The following is a 23134-nucleotide window of genomic DNA, read 5'->3' on the forward strand; positions in this document are numbered from 1 at the left end:
TTTTAAAATGAACTTTAAAAGATTATTGAATTCATAAGTACTCATTCTGATTTCATGGGGTCCTTTAAATTTGATACCAAAAAGGGTCCAGCTTTAAAAAGCTTGAGAACCACCAGATTATTCATAATTAAATTTTGCCTCAAAAATAAAAAAGATAACTGAGAACTGAGGCCTTATAATGAAAGATGAGAAAAAAAGTGTTTATTTTATTTGTCTCAATCTGCTGTTTCATTGTAATCTATGAGGAAAATTCCCCTACCAATGAAGATCAATTGGTACTTGGCAATATATAGTCTTAGAGATAGTCTCAGACTCTCTTATTGGGCACACTCCAAGTTTGTGTGTATACGTGTGTGTGTGTGTATATGGATGGGGAAAGGAGGAAAAGGGAGAGTGGGGAAAAAGAAAAGCACTTGAATCTAGGCCATCTTGAGAGGGATATATCTATTCCATAAGTTCTCTTTATAGAGAGTAGATATATGGATAGAAAAATTAATACATTTAAGGGGAAAAATAAAGCCATGCTATCATACTTTTCACAATCTATTATTAATGCACTTTAGTATACAATTTTTATTTGATCCTAACATTTCTGAGGTAGCTTAGTGTTGTTGAAATGAAATGTAGACACTCAGTTGCACTCGGTGTCAACTGAGTCTAACTCCCAAACCTAAATGTAAGATTCAAGGATCCTTCAGTTTTATTGTTTCCCATGTTATAGAACATACTGCAACATAACTCAAATTAGTTTCTTATTACAGTATGGTGTTTTTATCAGTCCAAATGATTGGTCATTTGTTATAACCTCTTTCAATTAATTTTATTGAATAGCCAAACTGATGTTAGTACAGATAAATAAGAATTTGCATGTGTTACAAATGACTTATCTTTTTACAGTGAAAAATTACAAATTATAAAAAAATTGGACAAGTAAATCTTGGCTCTTAATGTTTCAAAGAGGCAAGATTTAACACATTACACTGAAGAACAATACACATTTGGATTTGAGAACAAGAATTTAATGTTACAATATTATACACTACTTTACAAAATTTACTATAAGGATTACATTGTAACATGGAACAAAAACATAAAATCACATTTGATGGTCCCCTAGATAATAGCTGTTATGCATCTTTGATTATTGTTAAATGAACAAAATAAATTTTATTCTAATTATTGCAGAACAGTCTATTAGACTCATTATATTAAATTAAAAATAGTGAAAATATATGCAAATTAAGATTACTGCTTTTGACTGCATACTATTAAATCAAACATATATTATTTTAAAAATCCCAGAAACTAGAAAAATAGAGTGCATTTGCTGTGGTAGGGATGTCACTGCTCAGGAATAGATAACAAACTTAGTCTTGCTTATTACCTTTTGCAGTTGTAAAGCTATAGAAACTGTAAGCATTTCTAACAGTTTACAGCTGTGCTGAAAAATATGGCATTGTGTAAATATCGGTCTGTTTTACAACATTAAAATGTAATAGATAAGCTAGAAGGTCATGTGCCCACTATTGGGAATAAAATTAAAATGGAAAATTTCATAATGCAAAAAATAATTACAGGTTGAGCAAATAAGAACCATTCCCATTGTAGGGATGTTTGAGGTACAAGGATTTTTCTCCCTAGAAGGATGTAACTCCCACCCTGGAAGCTTCTTTAACTCCTTAAAGGGTTTCAAAAATCAAAATAATGTGCAATTCTTATTTTTATAGAGAAATGTCAATGCATGATAAGATGAAATGAGTATTAAGAGGAAAATAAAAACTCGGTATAATTTGAAAGCTACTACACACCAAATGAATAAAACCATAAATCATCCATTGCTAAAAACTTTCACAAAGCTTCCAGTACAATGGACTTGAATAGTGAGAACAGAGTCTGACACTGTTTAGGGGTTAGTGTAGGTTTCTTTAGAAATAATATGAATTTGTTTAATTTTTCTGATCCAACTCAAAACAGCAGCTCTATTCTCAGATAAAACCTATTTATTCCTTGTATCAAGGCAATTCAGTTAAACTTAAGTACAACTCATGCTCATATAAATCTTTACTATTAATTTGTTAATCAAACCTAGGCCAACATTGTAAACACATTTATATTCCATTAAAATAAAAAGTTTCTGCTGGGTATTAATAAAAGGAAATATCCATTTACTAGTGAGTTGTTACTCCCAAGGAAAGATGAATTTGTGAAAAATCACTGAGTCAATCTTTATTTTTTTTTAATTTTTTTTTTTTACAATGCAATTTATCATTGCATTGTAAGTATATAGATGTATATTAACAAGTAAACAAAATGCCTTGAATAGTTTTGGCTTTAACATTTCCTTTGCTGAACCCATTAGTTCTGAACCAAGAAATAAGGTCTAAAAAAATATGTACTGAATCATCATCCACAAATAAAATTATTTGTGTATTATTTTCAATTTCATCATTTATACTACCAAAAGTAACTTAAGTTTCTGGTGCTTTTAAAATAATATTAAACATTTGATTTCCTTCATTCATCCACATCTCATCAAAAGAATATATTTGTTATATGCGAGAAAGTGGATGAAATTTAAGAGAGACCAGAAACAGAGCAAACAAATCTCACTAAGAATCTGAAGCATTAAAGATTCACATTTCCCTAATATGCAGAGGCTTTACTCCTTCCCCTTATTAGGGGGAAAAAGAAAAAAAGAATATTTATGCCTACCAATTATTTTCAATGCTGAACAAGGCTGATCCAGTCTCACTGCAGCCAAATCAGATATATACTTAATTATAGTTCTTGCTGCATCAGGGCTTTGTCCTTCAAGCATAAAGAACACTGATGGATTGGATTTGAAAGCTTGAATGTACTACTTCATATTTCCCTCTTGAACTAAAAAAAAGTTAACATTACCTCTATTTAACATGATAACCTTTTTTTTTCCTTTAAAAAAAAGGAGGGGGGAGAGGGAATAATAAAGGTTTTCAAATATCCATTTACTTGTAAATGAATTAAACTTTTTTTTTAAAGATCTTGTCTTTAAATCTTTCCCTGAAACACACTTAGTCAGCAAAAATAAAAAATAACATACATTTTGAGCAACAAAGAAATCTTTATTTTACAAAATGTACTTTGCCTCAATATTATCTTTACCCTATTTCAGTCTACAACCACTCAAACATAATTGGCAGCAAATAAAAAGGTGCCCAAATATATTTAGATATATTTTGATTTGAAAAATACAGTATCTTTAGATGCATGTTTGATTTTCTTTTGTGGTCCAATATTTGCTGTAGTATGTTGAAATCACAGTGAAAATATCTTAACCATCACACTAGGCCACAAAATTAATAAAAGGTTTTTTTAAAAAGAGCATTACAATTACAAGCTCAAGTTTTCTCAACTCTAGTGATTTCCCTTGGGAAAAGATGATCCATAGTCTTCATTTGTTCATTTATTCACTTGCTGTTGTACATGCAGGAGAAACTCATAATATGATAAGGCAGATTCTGTTCTGTCTTCTACCATGTATTGAAGGAAAGTTGCTTTCAAAGGACTCTCATCCCTGATGAACAAAATGAGAAAAATGTTTATGATTTCATTTAATAATGTTAACAGCAGCAATAATAATATAAACAATAGCAACTAAATAGCAAATAAATAAGCCCTTAATCCAGCATAAACCATTGAAATACCATTATTAAACTTGATATACAATTATCTCAAGGTGTTTTCCATGTGTTCTACTCCACTAAGGAAAACTCCATGACTTGAAGAAATAGATATTGTCAGCAAAAATGTAAATGTCAAGTTATTCAAACATTAAAGGAGTTCTAATATTTGTACTATAAATAACTAGTATTATTTATACTAATATTATCTATTCTGTATATACTATGCATCAGTTGAGTCTCTCCTATTGAAATGCAATGTCCTACCAAGCAGGGATTGTTTCATTTACCTTAATCTTCAGAATCTAACATTTACTAGATACTTAATAAATATTTGTTAGCTGACTGATATAAAAATTATAATATTTATCTTCCATAGGATTTTCTTTTTCCTTGTTTTAAACAGTACTTTTGCAACAATCTATTACAGTAACATTTATGACTTAAAATTCAAGCCCTTATAAGGTACAATTTCCATGCATAAATAATAAAAAGGAATAAAATAAATCCAGCTTACCTTATTATGTAAAGTACTGGAAAAAATGGTCTATGTTCTCTAAGCCACGAGATAAAGCTTCCTATTCTGGCAGATTCTGCTGTATCAAGATCTGGAAGGTATGTCTTTTGAACAAAGATCAAGCAATCAGTTGCTAAGCTCCTATATGTTCAAGTCATTGTACTAAACCTTAGGCATACAAAATCAATTCCTGCTCAGGAACTCTTCAGTTAATAGAAAATGCAATATATAAATGTCTTTTTTTAAATTTGATTTTTATTATAGCTTTTTATATACAAAACATATGCATGGGTAATTTTTCAACATTGACCCTTGCCAAACCTTCTGTTCCAACTTTTCCCCCCTTCTTCCCCATCCTCTCCCCGAGATGGCAGGTAGTCATATGGTAAAGACAATATATGTATACATATTTATATAGTTATCTTGTTGTACAGGAAAGAACAGATTTAGAAAGAAGGCAAAAATAATCTGAGAAGAAAAAAACAAAAATGCAAGCAAACAATAACAGAAAGAGTGGAAATGTTATGTTGTGGTTCATGCTCCTTTCCCAATCGTTCTCTGGGTGTAGCTTTACACTATTTCTATTTCTATTGGAAGTGATCTGGATCCTCTCTTTGTTGAAGAGAGCCATGTACATGACTTAAAAAAAAAAAACAACTTATACACACACACACACACAGAAAAATTGGAGACAAAAGGAAAATATTAGCTTTAAGGAGGATTGAGAAAGTCTTCATGTAAAAAGAAGAATTTTAGCTGAGATTTGAAGGAAGTCAAAAAAATTAAGAGGTAAAGATGAGAAAGGAAAGAATTCTGGGCATGGGGACAGACAGTGAAAATGCACAGAATAAGAAGATAAGATTATTTTGTGTGAGGATAAGCAAGTCAGTATTACTTGATTGGAAATTTTGTATGTCCATGTGTACATGTACTTATGTATATGAAGAACACTGAAAACATAGGAGGAAGGGGAAAGTTAAAAAGAATTTTGAATACCCAACAGAGAATTTTATATTTGATCCTATATTTGACTGATAGGGAGCCACTAGATTTTGTTGAGTAAGGTATGATATAGTTAGACTCTCACTTTAGGAAGACCAATTTGACATTCTAATAGATGATGGATTGGAGTTCGAAAGATATTGAGACACGGAGAAAAACTGAAAGGCTACTGTAATGATATAGATGTCAGGTGATGAGTGTTTGTACCAGAGTGCAAAGAAAGGAACTTATAGAGATAAATATTCCTAAAGTAAAGATAATACTTTGGCAATTAATTGGATATGGAGGAGTAAAAGAGAGTAATTAGTTGAGGATGTTACCTAGGTTGCAAGCTTGGGTGACTGAAGATGATGGTATTCTTAACAGTAACAAGCATCTTTAAGATACTTTTTGTGAATATTCACATATATAACCTTATTTTTTAATTTCAATTAACTCATTTTTGATCTATTAAATCTAGAGTTTAGTATTTCAGTAATTTCAATAAATCTCAGTAAAATTCAGTAATTTCTTCAAAATGCTATATTAAAAATAGAACCATCTTTCTCAATTACTGAGTGTTATTTTAATATACACAGTATCTTCAATAGTTTTTCCAGAGAGTAGAAATGTTAGAACTTAACTACTTTTCTAGATGACTGTTATTTTTCCTTTATTTTCAAAGAGTATCAATGATATCATGAGTGAACTGGGCAATGGCCCGGGATGCACTGAATAAGTTTGGCCTCTTCAATATCTGATCAAGTTCTAAGGATTCTACAGTGCCTTGCTTTAGCTACCTTCATGGACATTGGAACAAATTATTCCTATCTACCCATTCTGCCAGGGAAAGTCTTTAGACAAGACTTATTATCAGTAAATGTTTGATTTGTATGCATATTTTATATATCTATATACCCAGAGTAACATAAAAATTTTTTAGGCAAAAAGAGGTTGTAAGAAACCATGCTCTAACCACACTGACAGATTTAAGGCTTTCTGGTTATCCTCAACCTGGTTTAGCCCAACTAACATGACTATTTACCAGGATGTGGCTGCTGTGTATGCTACAGCATTTTGGAGCCACAGTGAAAGCTGGGTTAATGAGGTGGACACCAAAGGTAGGTAACAGCCCTGGAAAGGGTTGTTAAGTCCTCACATCAGAGGGGCTGGTCCTACTGAATACCCCACATATCCCTGATGATACAGTATATTATCTAATACCCACATTTCAAAAATAAAATAGTAGTGGTGAAATCATCCAGGTTCTCCAGAGATATTTACAGATTCTATAGCTTCTACCAGAATTAAAACAAATTCCTCCAATATCCTCTAAAGTTTTAGTTGTATAACTGCTTCAAATCTAGTCATTAATTTTGGGGTAATAATTTACTTGTGACAATTACTTGAACGTCTTTCCCTCAAATAACAAGTAAAAAAAACACTGAAAGAGGTAATAGTAAACAACTCCTCTATAGCAATTCCCCACACACAAAAGGAATTTTCACTAGGTAAAAATGTAATCTCACTAGGTATCATGACAGCAGGTTCTGTTTCTATAATAACTAGATACACCTCTTTTTGCTAGTTGCCCCAAATCTTATACTGTGTTCCACATGTACCTTTATTTTAAATATATGAGAAATAGTTAAAAGTTAATTAAATGAAATGACATAAAGAATATATTTACATTTAAATTTTGATCAACTTGTACTGCTGAAATCATTTCTAACAGAAATAAAGATTTAATACTAGAAGAGAAATATGATTCTTTTCTGATTAAAAAAAAAAGACAAATGTGGAAAAATTTTTAATTGTTCTTTAGGTGTTACAACACTACAAAGAGACATTCTTACCATACATAGTGGTAGAGATGCATAGTTTGGAACTCCAAGAACCTGACTGAGAAAATTTTGTCCACAATTTTTTCCAACCCACAGCATCATTACCTGGCAATTAGGAAGAAAATTCATTTGATATATTAAAATATTGAATCTGCTCATTTAAATATTTAACATTTTAAGTGACTAAAATGTATGATAGTATGACTATTATATTCACTAAGAACATGGACAAATCAGACTACTCACAGTGCCTGCATCCATAAGGAAAGCTCCATCTCTGCTCAACTTTTCTACAGACAACTGCAGAATAGACGGCTGAGGTATAGTTTTATCATTGATGTTGAGGGCTCCCTAAAAGGTTAAAAGAAAAAACAAAACAAAACAAAACAAAATACAGGAGTCAGTAGGAAAAAAATTCTATATCAATTGATCAAAAAGCATTTTATTAAGCATCTATTATGCAGCACAGGCTATGCTAGATCCCAGGGATATAATGACAAAAATTAAATAGTTCCTGACTTCAAGGAGCAAGACACACACACACACAGAATAAATTTTTGGGCTGAAAGGTAATATTAGCTATGCATATGTACACATGTAGAAAGTGGTAGTGCTTTAAAAAAGTTTTACATTGAGCAAGAGATTTTAAGAAGAAACCAGTACATTAGTCCAGTATGATAATTAATATAAAAATGTAGTGATAGGAGATAGAGATACATGTGATATGGAAACATTAATCAACAAAAGTTGGTTTTTACTTTATTTGCAGAGGTCTATGGGTATAATGTCAGATTTGATTATTGTGTTTTGCTGTTTGTGTTTTTCCTGCTGTTTTAGTTATTTTTTAAAAATTCAATATAGTGATGGCTTATGGGCAAGGGATATTAGAAAAGTAGTATTTTTAGAAATAAGGGGGCAAATAGATGGTGCAATGGATACAGCACTATCCAAGTCAGAAGGACCTGAGTTCAAATATGATCTCAGAACTTAACACTTACTAACTTACTTAACACTTACTAGCTGTGTGACCCTGGACAAGTCACTTAATCCCAATTGCTCTGCCAAGATTAAATAAATGAATCAATAAATAAAGGTGATATGATAACTTCCAAATTAGTATAAAAGGTCACAACAATAAGCAAATCAGAGGAATCAAAAAACATCATTTCCCATCATGGATACAGCAAAAATTCATGATCAGACACAGACTGATCATATAATGTAAAGTGGACAGATTTCATTACAAAACATTTCACAGACGAAACAAATTCAGATAAAATTATAGGAGAAATAGCTAAATGGGGAGAAAAAAACCTTTGCAGCAAGTATCTCTGATAAAAGTGTGTTATCCGGAATAAAAAAGGAGCCAATTCAAATATTTAAGAATAACAAGTATTCCCCCATAAAAAGAACAAACTGTTCTTAAAGGAAGAAATAAGTAATCAACTTATAAGAATAAATAATTCTTGAAATTACTACTAATAATAGAAATACAAATCAAAACAACTCTTGTTCCTAACAAAAAAGCAAAACTGTTGGAAGGAGCATGAGAAAACAGGTGCAATTATAAATTATAAAGCAATTAGGAAATATGCAAAATTAACTAATTTGAACTGTACATATACTTTTAACCCAGTGAACATCATTTGGCATATAACCATAAGAAATTAAAGAAAAAGGGAAAAGATCCACATGTTTGTTGAAGCAAAAAACTGAAAAAAAAAAAAGTCATTAGGAAATGGCTGAATAAATTATAGTACATAAATATGAAGCAATATTATTGTGCTCAAAATGAAGGTGATGTAAAAATGAAAAAATGCCAATAAAAGTTTCAAATTTTAAAAAATCTACTATTTATGTCTTGCTTCTCTTATCTAATAATTTCAAGATTAAGTTGAAAATTAATGTTTTTTATTGTAACATTCAATTAGCAAGACCAGAAGTGGTTGCTTTTCATTCATCTTTAAATTATTAAATTTAAGGACAAAGTTGTAGATATATGGCTTAAAGATACTAGTAATACAAAACAACAAAGGATAAAATTTTTTTATAATATCAAAAGTGAAAAATGTTTATTAAAAAGTTTATAATAAATGTCAGTGTCTCTCTAATTAAATAAATCTATTGCTATTTCAAATGTCAAACTCTTCCTTCTTTAATTACATGGAAAGGAAAAAATTTCATTGAAAATATTGGTATTAGACTTGGCAATATCTTTGAAAACACTAATAACATTTATCACAGATATTCCCATTTTCTCTAAGGGAAATTAATGCCATAGAACTGGAATAAGTTTTTCTTAGTTCATGGGCACTACTAAAACAATCTACAATGGCTGACCTTTCCATGCAAATGAAATAATTAATAATTAATGCACATTTCTTTCAATTAAATTGATTTTAGGGGAAATTCTTAAATGACAACTACAATTTGATATCTTACTTAATTATCTTACTAAATCAAATTTTGAGTTTTCAGAATTCTTAAAGCTAAAGTCCTAAGTTTAAAATTGAAGTTAAAAATTTAAAAAGGAACAAAACCTTAATTTCTTTTTCTTTTCTGGATTCATTATTAAGATTTATGAATACATTAACTAGAGTAATTAATGGGCATTTTTACCTCATCTGAGAGATTGTCAACTCTGTACAGATTGGGATGGGTCATGAGCATGAGGTAAACCAGTGGCTGATTTTTCACTTGACACATAGCAAAAATACGTTCATCTAGATGAGCAGTAGTCCCAGTTTGGAATGATTTCTGTAGAGAAATATATCAAATCCCCCCATGCCAAAAAAAATAAAAATTACTCACATTTGTTAAATATAGATGGAAAAGATATTTTTCAATTTTTAAATATTGAGAAATAAGAACTGGCCATTTTTTTTTATTTGAATGTGCTTTATCAGTAATTCAAATCTGATCTTATTAGTGGTCACAGCGCTATAATTACAAAGAATTACGTAACAACAGACAAATTTTACTTGCCTCCATTTCCTCATCTGTAAAACATCTATTATATATATACATCATTTTAACTGATTCACTATGAAGATCTAATAAAATTATGAATTCTACAGCTGTTGATAGAACAGAAGAAAACATGAAAATGAGGGAAGAAAACAGGAAATTTAAGTTACAGGTGGTAGAACTAAATTATGGTTGCGAATAGGAAACGGCCAATTCAAGCATAGAATGCATATATAACACATATACAAGAATTTGAATTCACATGTAAATGACATTCATACAAATGTCAGGAGATCTTAGTATGTGATTATAGAGGTTCTTTAAGGCAGCAAGGAGGAAACATCAAGAATTTCAAAAAATAAACCTAAAGTACTAAGGATGCGAGAAGATGACTCTGTCACTGATAACAGGCAAACTGAAAAGAATAATCATTTGAGGCAAAATAAAGTTGATGAGCATAGACTACTACATATTAAGCTCTAGATGATAGCAAATCATGCCAATTATAGGATATAAAGAAAAAGAAATAGTTTGGGAAGTTGCAAAAGAAATCACTAAGAGCACATGGATTCTCATATAAGATGAAAGATTAATTCGGATGAGTAGCACAAACACAAATACACAAAGAAAGGAGAATCCAAAAATGGATGCAGGAAAAAGTGTATACAAAAAGGTCTGAAAGATTAGGGGAGAAGGGAGGAGCAAAAAAGGAAGCATAGAGTATTGTCATAGAATTCTATGATACATAGTATCAAAGAAGATTTAAAAAAAAGAAAGGTGCCTAGAATTAAATGGCAGAAATGGGAAAAGTTGTTAACAGCAAAAAGACATATATGAAAAAAGAGGAGTCCATATTGGTTAGACTTTTTATGGTCAGTGAGCTAAACTAATTGGTTCAAGCTAGCAGACGGGACAACGAAAAAACCAAGCCTAGAAGTGACAAGTAAATTGTGGTCTGAGAGGAGTAACACAGTATCAAAGATAAGAAGATAAAATAAAAGGGCAGTTAGAATCATTCATGAATTAACCAATTTTTAGTTATTATAGTTGAGGGGGAGCTAGGTGGCACAGTAGAGTACTAGCTCTGAAGTCAGGAAGATCTGAGTTCAAATCCAGTTTCAAACACTTAACACTTCCTAGTTGTGTGACCCTAAGCAAGTCATTTAACCCTAATTGCCTCAGCAAAATAAAATTAAATAAATAAATAAAATTTATAGTTAGTGTTGAGGCTACTGATACTTGCTACTGAGTTTCATTTAAAAAAAATAAAAATACAGAGTAACAAAATATTTGCTACTAAAAATATTAAAAATCACTGTTATGAAACATATATTAGGTATTTGTCCCCTTTAAAATTTCTATTTCACTCTTACCTGTTTAAGAAGAGCTAATACAAAAAGTGGGAAGAGACGTAAAGAAAAGGGAACCAAGAGACCAGGCTGCTGACTATTTAGAACTGAAGTTCGATAAGCAGACAGAGAATCTATTACGGCATTCACTAGGGCATCACGAGCATCACTCAGACTTGCTGAAATGGACCTGTCAACAGCTGAGAAACAAAAAGAGCAGGGAAAGAAAGATTATAGTAGTCACACAATGTTAGGGGGAGATCATTAAGAAATTAAGGTGGGATTTTTTTAAAATGCAAATTTCAACCAGTATGTGAATGTGAATAGTATGTGAACTTCTTTACCAGGCTGCACAGAAGAAAAACATCTTTAAAAGCAATAAAGATACTTAATGTAATATTGATAGAATTCCAATTCTAGAAAGCAAATTGTGCAGTCTTCCCAGAGCAGAAAAGAAGGATTAAAAAAAAATTACACTATGGAAGCAGGGAAAAACCTGGATCACTACCCTGCTCTTCTACTGTAAGTAAATTATGGATCTTTATTAGAAAAATAGTTTCATATCAACAAATTTATCTATGGAGGGAGCTGTTAAAAGTGTTTCAAAATTTCTTGAATAATTTATGGGAGGTAATATGATCTGGTAATACAAAAGAAAGCCTTTGTATCCTTAAAAAATAACCACTTGGAGGGTTTGTCCAATAATACCACTAGAAAATTATTATAATAGATTATCTTACCCATATTGGCCAACAATCCTGTAATTGCTTGAACATCAGCTCCAAGGTAGACTTCATTCAGTGTTGAAACTACTGGTAAACACATAGTATGTACACGAATCCTCCTTTCACCTTTGGGAAAGAAATACAAGTAAAGGTATGAGCAACTTAGAAATAAGGTCTGGGAATGAAAATAATTCTTGTGATCAGAAGGAGAGCTCATCCTGAAGTATATGAACCCTGAAAAGTATATCCTGAAATTCAGTACACTTACCTTTGATAAGAAAATTAAGGACTTGACTTTTTCCTTAATTATAGCTTGTGCTGTTTATCCACTAAGGACGGTTAAGCTGATATCTGCACATTTTATAGTGTTCTTGGTAGTTCCAAGGCTCAATGTAATTGTAACATCACAATTTTATTTAGATAAATTCACCAAAAGACTTGTATTTTGATATCATTTGGGACATTGTCAACAATCATGATGAATTCTAAAACTTTATGTCTCTTTTTTTCATTCCTTTCTTGTTGATATTCAGCAAATTAATGAATAAAGTTATCTTTATGGTAATATCTGTAATGTAATCTTACATAATTTTAAAGTTATATGTGTTATATTTGAATCCTACAAGATTTAGCAGTGGCAAAAGTAAAAGACTGCAAGTTTTGGCACACTACATGTTGAAGAGGGAGCAAAAGAACTGGGGTTGCACCTGGAAATATCACATCCAGAAAAGTTAATCAAAATCCTGAGTGAAAAAAAAAAAGAAATAATGAACTGCTAAACTTTCAAGATTTTGCTACAAAAAAACTTGAACTAAATAGAAAATCTAACATACAAGATTCAAGAGAAAGATAAGTTTAACATCAAAGATTTAATTAGAAGGGACTCAATAAAGACAAAATATTTTTTATATGAAGAAATATAAGAAATATAGACCACATGTCTAAGATTGCCATTAGTAACTGGGTAGTTCAAAAGACTGGAGTATCATATAATTCTAAAAATCAAAACTGTATGAAAAAGTAAAAATAGCAATCATCTCATATAAATGACATACAAGAGGAAAAATTAGACAGGGGAGGAGGACTGGTAGCTCTGGAACCCTACTCCAAGCCTGGAACCTTGAACTCAGAAGACTTTTATACATATATCTGGAAGAATATAAAAGCCTTCTAAGTTCAGAACAAAATACAAGGGTAATGGAATGGGGAAAGAGGAGAGAATGAGGGAGGCATTTTTAGAGGGAACCTTACTCAGGTGAGGTTAAAAGTTAAAGAATAAATACATTTAAAAGGAAATAAAAGGATGAAGGAATAGGATAAGAGATACAGGAATAGGATAAGAGTACAAAATAGTATGTAGATTATGGGAATGGGACAAACTGTAATTATTAAAACTAATTATTAAATAAACTGTATACATTAACAGGAATATGATAGAAAGGAAAAATATAAGGAAGGCTAAAGAAGTCTTCAAAATTCAGACAGAAACAAGAGGATAAGGGGAAAAGATGGGGCAGAGAAGAAAGATACTTGCAGGAGTGGGGGATAGAGTAAATAACAGGAGAGTAAAGTGTCAGGTAGAAGTAAAGCAGAAAAGTTAGGAGAGATAGGAAATAAATACACAAAAATATAAAGATTAGTAATAGAATTTATTATATAAAAAAAGCAGTGGTAGTAATCATGATCTTAAAGTTAAAGTTAAATTAACTAAAAGAGAAAAATAGGGAAATTACTGTATATGCCAGCCATATCAATATTGTTTTGGATTATTTAAAATAACAAGACAGTATAAGGTTGAAATATTGCTATGATATAAGAAACAATAAGTAGATGAAAAATATGGAAGGACTTGAAGTAATGAAGCTGTACACTTTCAGAGAAACAGAGAAACAAGTCTTATATGAATGTATTGTATATGATTATAGATATTTATGTATATTTATGTGTATATGTGTATATGTAATGTAATACTATATATTATGTTCAAAGCTGTCCATCTTTTCTTTGCTTCCATATATGTTTTCTTTTGGTCTCTGTTGTACTTGTTTTACTTTATTTTTTTGTTTATTTTGTTTTATTAAATCCTGGCTTCTTAACATTTTATGTGATAAAATGAAAAATATGCATAAAGTTCCTCTGCTACCTACTAAGGTATGATGGCCATTTTTTTTTTTTTTTTTTGAGGAAAAGCACTCGTGAGACTGAGGTGCAAGCAGAACAAGCCACTTATATCATGGAACACCATTTTTTCTTGAAAGAAACTATGGATATTCAGAAGCTAATTTGGCAGATGTTTTCTTAGAAATGAAAGAAATAATAAGCCTGACACTTCAGGGAAAACTTCCACCAGTATTTGTTGCCAAAAATAAAATCTGAGCTTTTAAGTGACAATTAAAATTTTGGAAAACCTGTATCTCACCACCATGAGTTCCAAATGCATCATGTTATAAAATTATCTATTTGTAAAAGATCCATTGAAAGTATAAGATACAACAGTGGCCTCTAATATAACAGAAAAAAAGGTCAATGACAGTTTTAGATTCCATAATGCACCTAATTTTTAAGAAACTGTCAATAATTGAGTTCTGCTGTATTACCCAAGAATATTCAAAATTATCTGAAAATATTATTAAAAATTCTCCCTTCTCCGATATTTTTGTGAGACCAGATTTTCTTCCAGTATTTCAACCAAAACAATATCACAATAAAATTGAATGTAGGAGTAGCTGAGATGCTAGCTGCCTTCCATTAAGCCAAATATTAAAGAGATTTGCAAAAATGCAAAATTATGTCACTCTTCTTACTATTTTTTTAAAAACTTTTTAAAAAATAAAACTTTTTTAAAAATAAAAATATTATTTATGTTATTCTATAATGGGCTTGTCATTTTAAAATGAATTTACCCGTTTTAATTTCTAACTTGGTAAAATATTGGTAGTAATCCATATTACCAAAGTGCTTTGGAGATCTCAATAGTTTTTAAGAATGCAAAAGGGAGAAAGTTTGAGAACTTCTAACACAGATTTAAGACATTTAAGCTAGAAAAGATATTAATCAATCCAACCCCTTATTTTCTAGATAAAGAAACCTAAGTCTAGGGAGGTTAAATAACTTTCCTAAGGTCATCTAGGCAGAAATCAAATTTAAATTCAGGTCTTTTGCCTTCAGATCCATTATACCACACACATCTTAAAGCCCTTAGAAATTTTGAAAGTCCTCATTAGATAACAAGGTGACTGATAAAGAAGTTCTTAAGGCCTACCTGCTTTACCAGCTACCTGCTGGCAGTTCCTGCCAATTACATACCTAACTCTGCTCATGTCGACTTTTTTTTTTATAGTTATAGAACTAAGCAAATATGGTCAAAAGACACCTCTCAGAGATCTGCTGATATAAATAATAAGACATAAAAATCTTCTTATATGATATTCATTTTCTAGTAGTAGGGTGGCAAAAAATCCAAACAACCAATAAAGCAACAAAAATTTGAATATATTTCAATGTATTTGAATATTTGAATATAGCTTCAAATTACATTTTTGCATGCTGAAAAAAGAATAAAGGATGATATTAAAAAGAAAAAAGCAAAATGCAAAATGAAAATGGGAAAATGTATTTTTTTTAAAAACCCATTAACAAGGAATAATGTTTTCATATTGAGGGGAATTAAAAAGCTATGCCAAGTAGGCTCAATGAAACTGACTATCATTTCAAAAGGACTTCACTTTCAATCCTCTTATTTAATTATTTCCTAACATAATCTTTAGATGCAAACTTTTCATTAGATCTCTCCTCCTTTTCCTTTCTCCAACATGGATAAACTCTTCTCATTTTACTGAGACAAATTAAGACTTTCTCTTTTTTCACTCAAAAAGTTCCTGAATCTATATATGCCCCACCTCATCCTCCTCATCTCCTACAAAGAAATAATCTTCCTTTTGCTCAGATGTTACACTTTCATTTGTTTTCTTTCATAAATTTCTTTATTTTTATTCTTCCTTTGTACTCAGAATTTTTTTACCTAATAAGAACCCTTAAAAAAAAAAAACCCTTAATTTTGCTTTACTAATCATGTTCCTTTCTCATTTTCCTTTTTATTGTCTAACTTTTGAAGAATTATTTAAGCATTCCTCTAATTTTTCTACTACTTAATAACACAAAGAAATACTTTTTTCACCATCTAATTTTTGCTATTTGATTCCTATTCAAATTATTAAAATTGTCTCCAAGCTCAACTTTTCTTAATCTTGATCATCCTAGACTTTTCAGCATGTACACATTGTTGATTTCTTCCTTTCTTACTCACATTGCAACCTTGGCTTCTCTCACAGTATATATTTTCTGGTTTCCTTATCTCGCTGACATATTAGATCTTTTTCTATTATTCCTTAAATGTGACCATATCATAAGGTCCAGTCTTTTTGTCTCCTACTCTCTCACAGTATATATTTTCTGGTTTCCTTATCTCGCTGACATATTAGATCTTTTCCTATTATTCCTTAAATGTGACCATATCATAAGGTCCAGTCTTTTTGTCTCCTACTCTTATTATACAGTTACTATTAGAAACTATTACCTCTATGATAGTTAACGCCAAAAGAGTTCCAATTTCATCTAAGGCTATCTGTGATACTGGGGAAGCCACTAAAGCTTCCTGGCCCCAAGTTTCCACATGTTTTAAGGAAAAGAGTGAACTGTATAACCTTTAATGACTCTCCCAGCTAGATCCACTTTCTCTAGATCCACTTTCCTATGATCCTTGACTTCCTTCTTAATGCTGATTCCTGTATTTCATATTACCTGTTAGGCAGTTTCACTTGGATACCATTGTAACCTCAAAATCAACATATCTAAAAATTGAATTCATCAGCTTTTTCTCAAAATAAGTTCTTTCACCAAATGGTACCACTATATTCTTTAAGATATATATACTCAGTATTATTTTCATCCATATGCTATGGCTTAATTTCTTCCAAATGGATTTTGTAATTAACTTCAACTAGCTCTATAATGTATCACTTTCACAGTTTACTCATATAACATTAGACCTGTAAATTAGTTTAAATAACATATTAGTATATCATGAGTAAGAAATGTTCCCACAGCAAAGCCATTCTTTATTTCCTTAAAAGGAGGGAATTCTTAACTTTTCTGTCATGGACCCCTTTGGCACTCTGATAAAATACATAAAATACATAGAATCATAGAGCAAATTGAAGCTTAGTGAAGATAAAAATGTAAATTCCCTTTCCCCTGATTTTCATGGACCCCTAGTTAAGAAGTCCTACTTAAAAGAATTTTTTTTTAATTATGTCTATACAAATCTTGAGTATGCCTTGCTAGATTGACTCCCAAATATTTTATGGTTATAGTAAATAGGATTTACCCCTATTTTACTTCTTCCTGAATTCTGTTATCATCATAAAAATGTTACTGATCTTTATGGGTTTATTTTTTTATTATCATGTCATGCAGTTTCAAAAGCTAAAGGCTAAAACAAAATTTTTTTGAGGTTCCTCTCTCATTCACACATTTTGTCAGTTATCAAATCTTGCAATTCTTCCATTATACTTTATCTAGAATTTATCTTTTCCTTTATTTTCCTACTATTACTATTTTTTTTCATATTGTTCATCATCTTATGTTTGAATTGTCAAAATTTCCAGATTCTTCCTTATTCTATGTTGTCAATATGGCTCCATAATTTGAATGTTTCCCTAATAATTGTAATAAAATACAAATTCCTGAACATGTCATTAAAGGAATCATAGAGTCTGATACCAGCTTATTTTCCAACATCTCTATCTAACTCAATATCATTTAATTTTCCATTAACTGGGATGTAGCTGTCCTTAAACTGATTCTACTTCTTCCATAAAAAAGGGTGTGTTGTGTGTGTGTGTGTGTGTGTGTGTGTGTGTGTGTGAGAAAGGGTATACTTGCCTCAATTCTTTTATAGTGTATAGTTAATGTCTACCCTAAGACTATTTGAAAGTAAGGTCAATTCAAAAATAAAAAATTAAAATTTTTCAAAGTAAGTTTTCACCTGATTTACATGTCTCAAGTGTTATGGAAATAAATCTAAAAATGTTAATTCTGGCAAAAGCAGAGCTTAAATAAAATTCAGTTAACAAAGTTTTGGGTATAATTTTCAGAGTTCCATAGCTCTTTCAGGTTGCTCACCTTTGCTAGAAGTATATAGGAGTGCTGACTGAAAAGAAACTACTTGAATGTCAGTAAGATTTTCTTCCACTGACATCTGTACTGCATATCCAGCATCTGGATTAACATTGGGCAAGGACAGCAAATCTGTTGATCGTACAAAGAAATTTCCATGGAAGGTATGAATAGAAAGACCTAGAGGAAAAAAAATTTAAATTTTAGTACAATTATCATTATATTTAGTACATTTATCATTAGAATCATTTCCACACTGTTATTTGACTATTTAAATTTTAGTCCATAATAAAATTTGGATATAATTTGGATGTAAAAATGATTAGGCTTTCTGAAAGATTTTAGAAAGATGTTTCTGAAGGATATAAACTAAGAGCTGTAATAAGAATCTGCCATTAAAATCAACAACTAAAGGAAGATCAAATATGACCAGTATGTATTATAAGTAACACACACACACACACACACACACACACACACACACTCTCTCTCTCTCTCTTTTCCAAGTGAAATATTATTTCCTGACCTTTGGTACACCTTATCCTCATAACAGCCTCAAAACCAATCTTCCTGGTTAGGTATCGTTTCAATTCCTTTTGTAACTTCTCTACTTGGACTGGGTTATGCTGATGATGATAAGATGGGTAGTAATAGACACTACCTGCTGAGTATCTAGAAATACAGCCTGAAATACAGAAATACAGATAATACACAATCTTTATAAATTTGTGGAATGTAAGGATACTAATACTGCAATTATTTACATCACAAAATGTTTTAATCCATGGCTACTCCAGTTTCTCATGATACCATTTAATAAAAATTTTCTTCTGTGCCTTTAAATTGTAAACTAGTGATTTCTTTCCCTTACATTATCACACAAGTAAAATAAGGAAACAAGAAAAATAAAATCTGATGCAGTATAAATTCTTATGTTATGTATATGTTTCTTTTCATTATATTTCATGGAGATTACACATAATCTCTATTTTTAAAATTATTGTTATAGTTTTTTACTTACAAAACATATATATGGGTAATTTTTCAACAATGACCCTTGCAAAACCTTCTGTTCCAACTTTTCCCCTCCATCCCTCTACCCCCTCCCCTAGATGGCAGGTAGTCCAATATATGTTAAAGTATATGTTAAATCCAATATATGTATATATATTTATAGAGTTATCTTGCTGTACAAGAAAAACTGGATCTAGAAAGAAAGAAAAAAACCTGAGAAATAAAACAAAAATGCAAGCAAACAATAACAGAAACAGTAGAAAACCTATGTTGTGGTCCACACTCATTTCCCATAGTTCCCTCTCTGGGTGTAGCTGATTCTCTTCATTACTGAGCAATCAGAACTGGTTTGAATCATTTCATTGTTGAAGAGAGCCACATCCATTAGAATTGATTATCATATAATTTGTTGTTGCTGTGTATAATGATCTCCTGGTTCTCATTTCACTTAGCATCAATTCATGTAAGTGTCTCCAGATCTCTCTGAAATCACCCTGTTGGTCATTTCATATGGAACAATAAAAACACATAATCTCTATTATTAAAATCTACGATCACTTAAATAATTTTTTTACCTAATGAAGCCAAGTCAGAATACTGCCCACTGAGAAGAAACAAATCAACTGCTACTTGTTGACCAGAACAATCCAAGGCTAATTTCTTATAGAAGTCAGTAGATGGTGTAAGATGTATTTCCTGTAATAATATATTATACAATAATTATCATATCATTCTAAATAATAACAATTATTATTCTAGATAATCTCCCCCAAAATAATTTTAAGACTGTTACTCTAAAAAACAAATTTGCTTTCAGAAAAATAAACTACACTGGTAATAAATATAATCCTATACATGTCATTTTTAAGTTTTGCAAAATGTTTTGCATTATTATCCCCATATTACAATGGAAAAAACTGAAGTTCAAAGCAATTGAGGCTATAGCGTGCTAGTAACTGTATAAGGAAAAATTCAAACACAAGCCTGATTAGCAATACAAGATTTCAAACTATATTACAAAGCTATAATTGTAAAAATAATTTGACAGTGGAGAAGAAAAAGAGAAGCTGAACAATGGAACAACTTGGAAATACAGTGGAGTATAAGTAAATAATCAAATAAGCACAGAAATGTAATATGTGGTAAGTCCAAAGATTCCAACTATTAGGGAAGAACTCATTATTTGACATACACAAAAAAAGATCAGAAACTAGAAAGTAGTGTAGCAGAAACTAGGTATAATCAATGTCTCACCATATGAAAAGCTTGTACCCAAGACTGGCAAAAAATGCATATATGATTTAAATAAAAAGGGTGACATCTTATTCTAATAATGGAGATCTATGGATAAGGGAAGAGTTTATGACCAAACAGTTTATGACCAGAAGATAAAATGGCTTTTTGATTACATAAAAATTAAAAACTTTTTGCATGACCAAAAGCAATGCAGCTAATTTGACAGCAGGAGATTGGGGGAAAATCTCTGCACTAAGTTTCTCTGATAATGGTCTCATTTCTAAACTATACTAGGGATTGCATCAAATTTACCATAAGGGTCATTCCCTAACTGTCAAATGCTCAATGGATATGAATGGTCAGTTTCCAGAGGATCTAAGCTGTCAACAGCTATATTAAAAAAAAAAAAAAAATCACTAATAATCATGAGAAATACAACTTAAGACAATCTGAGGTACCCACCTCACACTCATATTGGATGATAATGACAACAAAAAATTTAAAAGAAAAAGAAAAGAAAATGAAAAATGCTAGAGGAACTTTGGAAAACAGGTACACTAATACATTATTGGTGAAATGTGAACTAATCTAACCATTTTGAAAAGCACTTTAGAATTAATTATGCCCCAAAAGCTATTAAACTTCCTTTCAATTCAAGAGATATCACTATTAGATCTACATCTCAAAGAGATCAAGGGAAGAAAAGGAATTAGATGTACAAAAATATTTATAGCAATTCTTTTTATAGTAGCAAAGAAGTGAAAATTGAACCCGTTAACTGGGGAATGGCTCAATAAGTAATGATACATGAATGTGCTATGTATTATGATGAAAAGAATGATTTCAGGAAAACAAACAAACAAACCCAGTAGACTTGTATGAAATGATTCAGAGGGAAGTAAACAGAACAAGAATAAAAATGTACACAATTAACAGCAACTTTGAAAAACTTAATAACTGATCCATACAATGACCCACAACAATTCCAAAGGATCTCTCATGAAACATGCTATCCACCTCCAGAAAGAGAACTGATGGATTCAGAATGCAGAATGAAGTACATTTTCTTCTACTTTTATTTATTTTCCCCAGGAGGAAAGAGAGCATGGCTAATGTGGGCATAAAATCCCTATTTATAATGGGTTTTATTTTTCTCGCCTTTACAATAGATAGAGTAGCATAAGAGGAGAAAGAGGAGAGAATTTGGAAATGAAAATAAAATTTAAAAGAATTTGAAAAGCAAAACCGAGTTTCGTTCTCTTTTGTTATGCTCTCTCCAAATGATTCAGCATATAAGCAAAACAACCTTTTCACAATGCATTCAAATTAAATACACAGTAGTAAACATATCTAGAATATAAGGTTTGGCTTGTCTCTGTTTAATTCACCAGATCTTACCTCTTCCTCTGCAAGCACCTGAATCATCCTCAATGTGCCTCACTTTTGGGGCAGGATCTCTGCTCTATAACTTACTGGAAGCTTAATGAAGTAGGAAGGGAAGATTAGGTAAAGATAGGGTTGAATAAGTCCTAAGATTTGTAAAGGGAATACAATGAGCATATCCAAATCCAAAAAAACAATTTACAATCCCTCCAACAAATGAATAGGGGGAAAAAATAAGCCCCACATGGAAAGGTATCATGCATGAGCACAAATATGACACTTTTTGAAAACCAAGAACTGGTAATTTCCTAACCTTAGCAGATGACCTTTGGTTAGGCTCATCTCGGGATTTTAATGCTCCTACTCCAACCGATGGAAGCTGTGTTTGGAAAACAGAGATTCGGCCACCAGTAGGAGACATCAACTTATAGGCACTCTGAAGCGCAGGTCCCAGGGCACTATGTGTTTCCAAAGACTTGGTAAACATTTGTGGCAAAGTTTTCAATAAGTCTTGAATAAGCTGAGGGAAATGATGAACACAATGAAATTTCACATTTTAAAAAAATTCACTAGTTAATAAAATAGGCAACACATTCACTGAAGATATCAGGAGAATTTATAAAAAGAATATCAAATGATGAGTTTGTCTTAAGACAAGTGAGTCATCTTAAGTCAGTTAAGATTATAAAACTGTCAAGCAATACAGATTACAATTAATGTCTTAAGTTTTTGCAAATACAAAAGATCCACTAAGATTATTTTTGTCAAGAAAAAAAGTCTAGTACAACAGATATATAATAAAGCCAATGAATTTAATTACTATCTTTGTTCTGATGATTCACAAATCTACCTTTCCTACCTCAACCTCTCTGCTGACTTCTGATCTCAAATCACCAGCTACCTTTCACACATCTCAGACTGTATATCCAGAAGACATCTTAAATACATGTCCAAAATGGAACTCATCTTACCCTTTGAACTCTTCCCACTTTTTTTCCTTATTACCATCAAGGGCAAGAACATCCTCTTAGTCCCTATTGGAAGATTAAGGATATTAATCTGTTTTTCTTTTTTATTCTTTGGTGAGGCAATTAGGGTTAAGTGACTTGCCCAAGATCACACAGTTTGTAAACATCAAGGATCTGAAGTCACATTTGAATTCAGGTCAGCCTGATTCCAAAGCCAGTGCTCTATCCACTGTGCCATTTGACTGGTCCTTCACGTTCAGTTGCATAAGTGATGGAGCAAAATTATGATGATAATAATTAGCATGTTTTAAAGT

General features: G+C 31.1%; 1 protein-coding gene across 2 annotated transcripts in view; it reads right to left on the reverse strand.

The window, feature by feature from the left end:
* Positions 1-812: 812 nt before the first annotated feature.
* SEC24A (SEC24 homolog A, COPII coat complex component) overlaps positions 813-23134 on the reverse strand; it is an 81175-nt gene continuing 58853 nt past the window's right edge. The window contains exons 13-23 of one of the 2 annotated variants that reach the window (XM_003756466.4): positions 22166-22372; positions 19809-19929; positions 18746-18904; positions 18226-18399; positions 12058-12168; positions 11342-11517; positions 9621-9758; positions 7248-7352; positions 7014-7106; positions 4177-4280; positions 813-3553 (exon numbers count right to left, since the gene is read on the reverse strand). In XM_003756466.4, the coding sequence (XP_003756514.1) occupies positions 3439-3553; positions 4177-4280; positions 7014-7106; positions 7248-7352; positions 9621-9758; positions 11342-11517; positions 12058-12168; positions 18226-18399; positions 18746-18904; positions 19809-19929; positions 22166-22372 (1503 nt within the window). In that variant the 3' untranslated portion in view covers positions 813-3438. The remainder of the gene's footprint in view (positions 3554-4176; positions 4281-7013; positions 7107-7247; positions 7353-9620; positions 9759-11341; positions 11518-12057; positions 12169-18225; positions 18400-18745; positions 18905-19808; positions 19930-22165; positions 22373-23134) is intronic. The other variant, XM_031953031.1, reaches the window with a different exon arrangement.

This window comes from Sarcophilus harrisii, chromosome 2 (genome assembly GCF_902635505.1).
Source record: "Sarcophilus harrisii chromosome 2, mSarHar1.11, whole genome shotgun sequence".
In the NCBI taxonomy this organism is placed as follows: domain Eukaryota; kingdom Metazoa; phylum Chordata; class Mammalia; order Dasyuromorphia; family Dasyuridae; genus Sarcophilus; species Sarcophilus harrisii.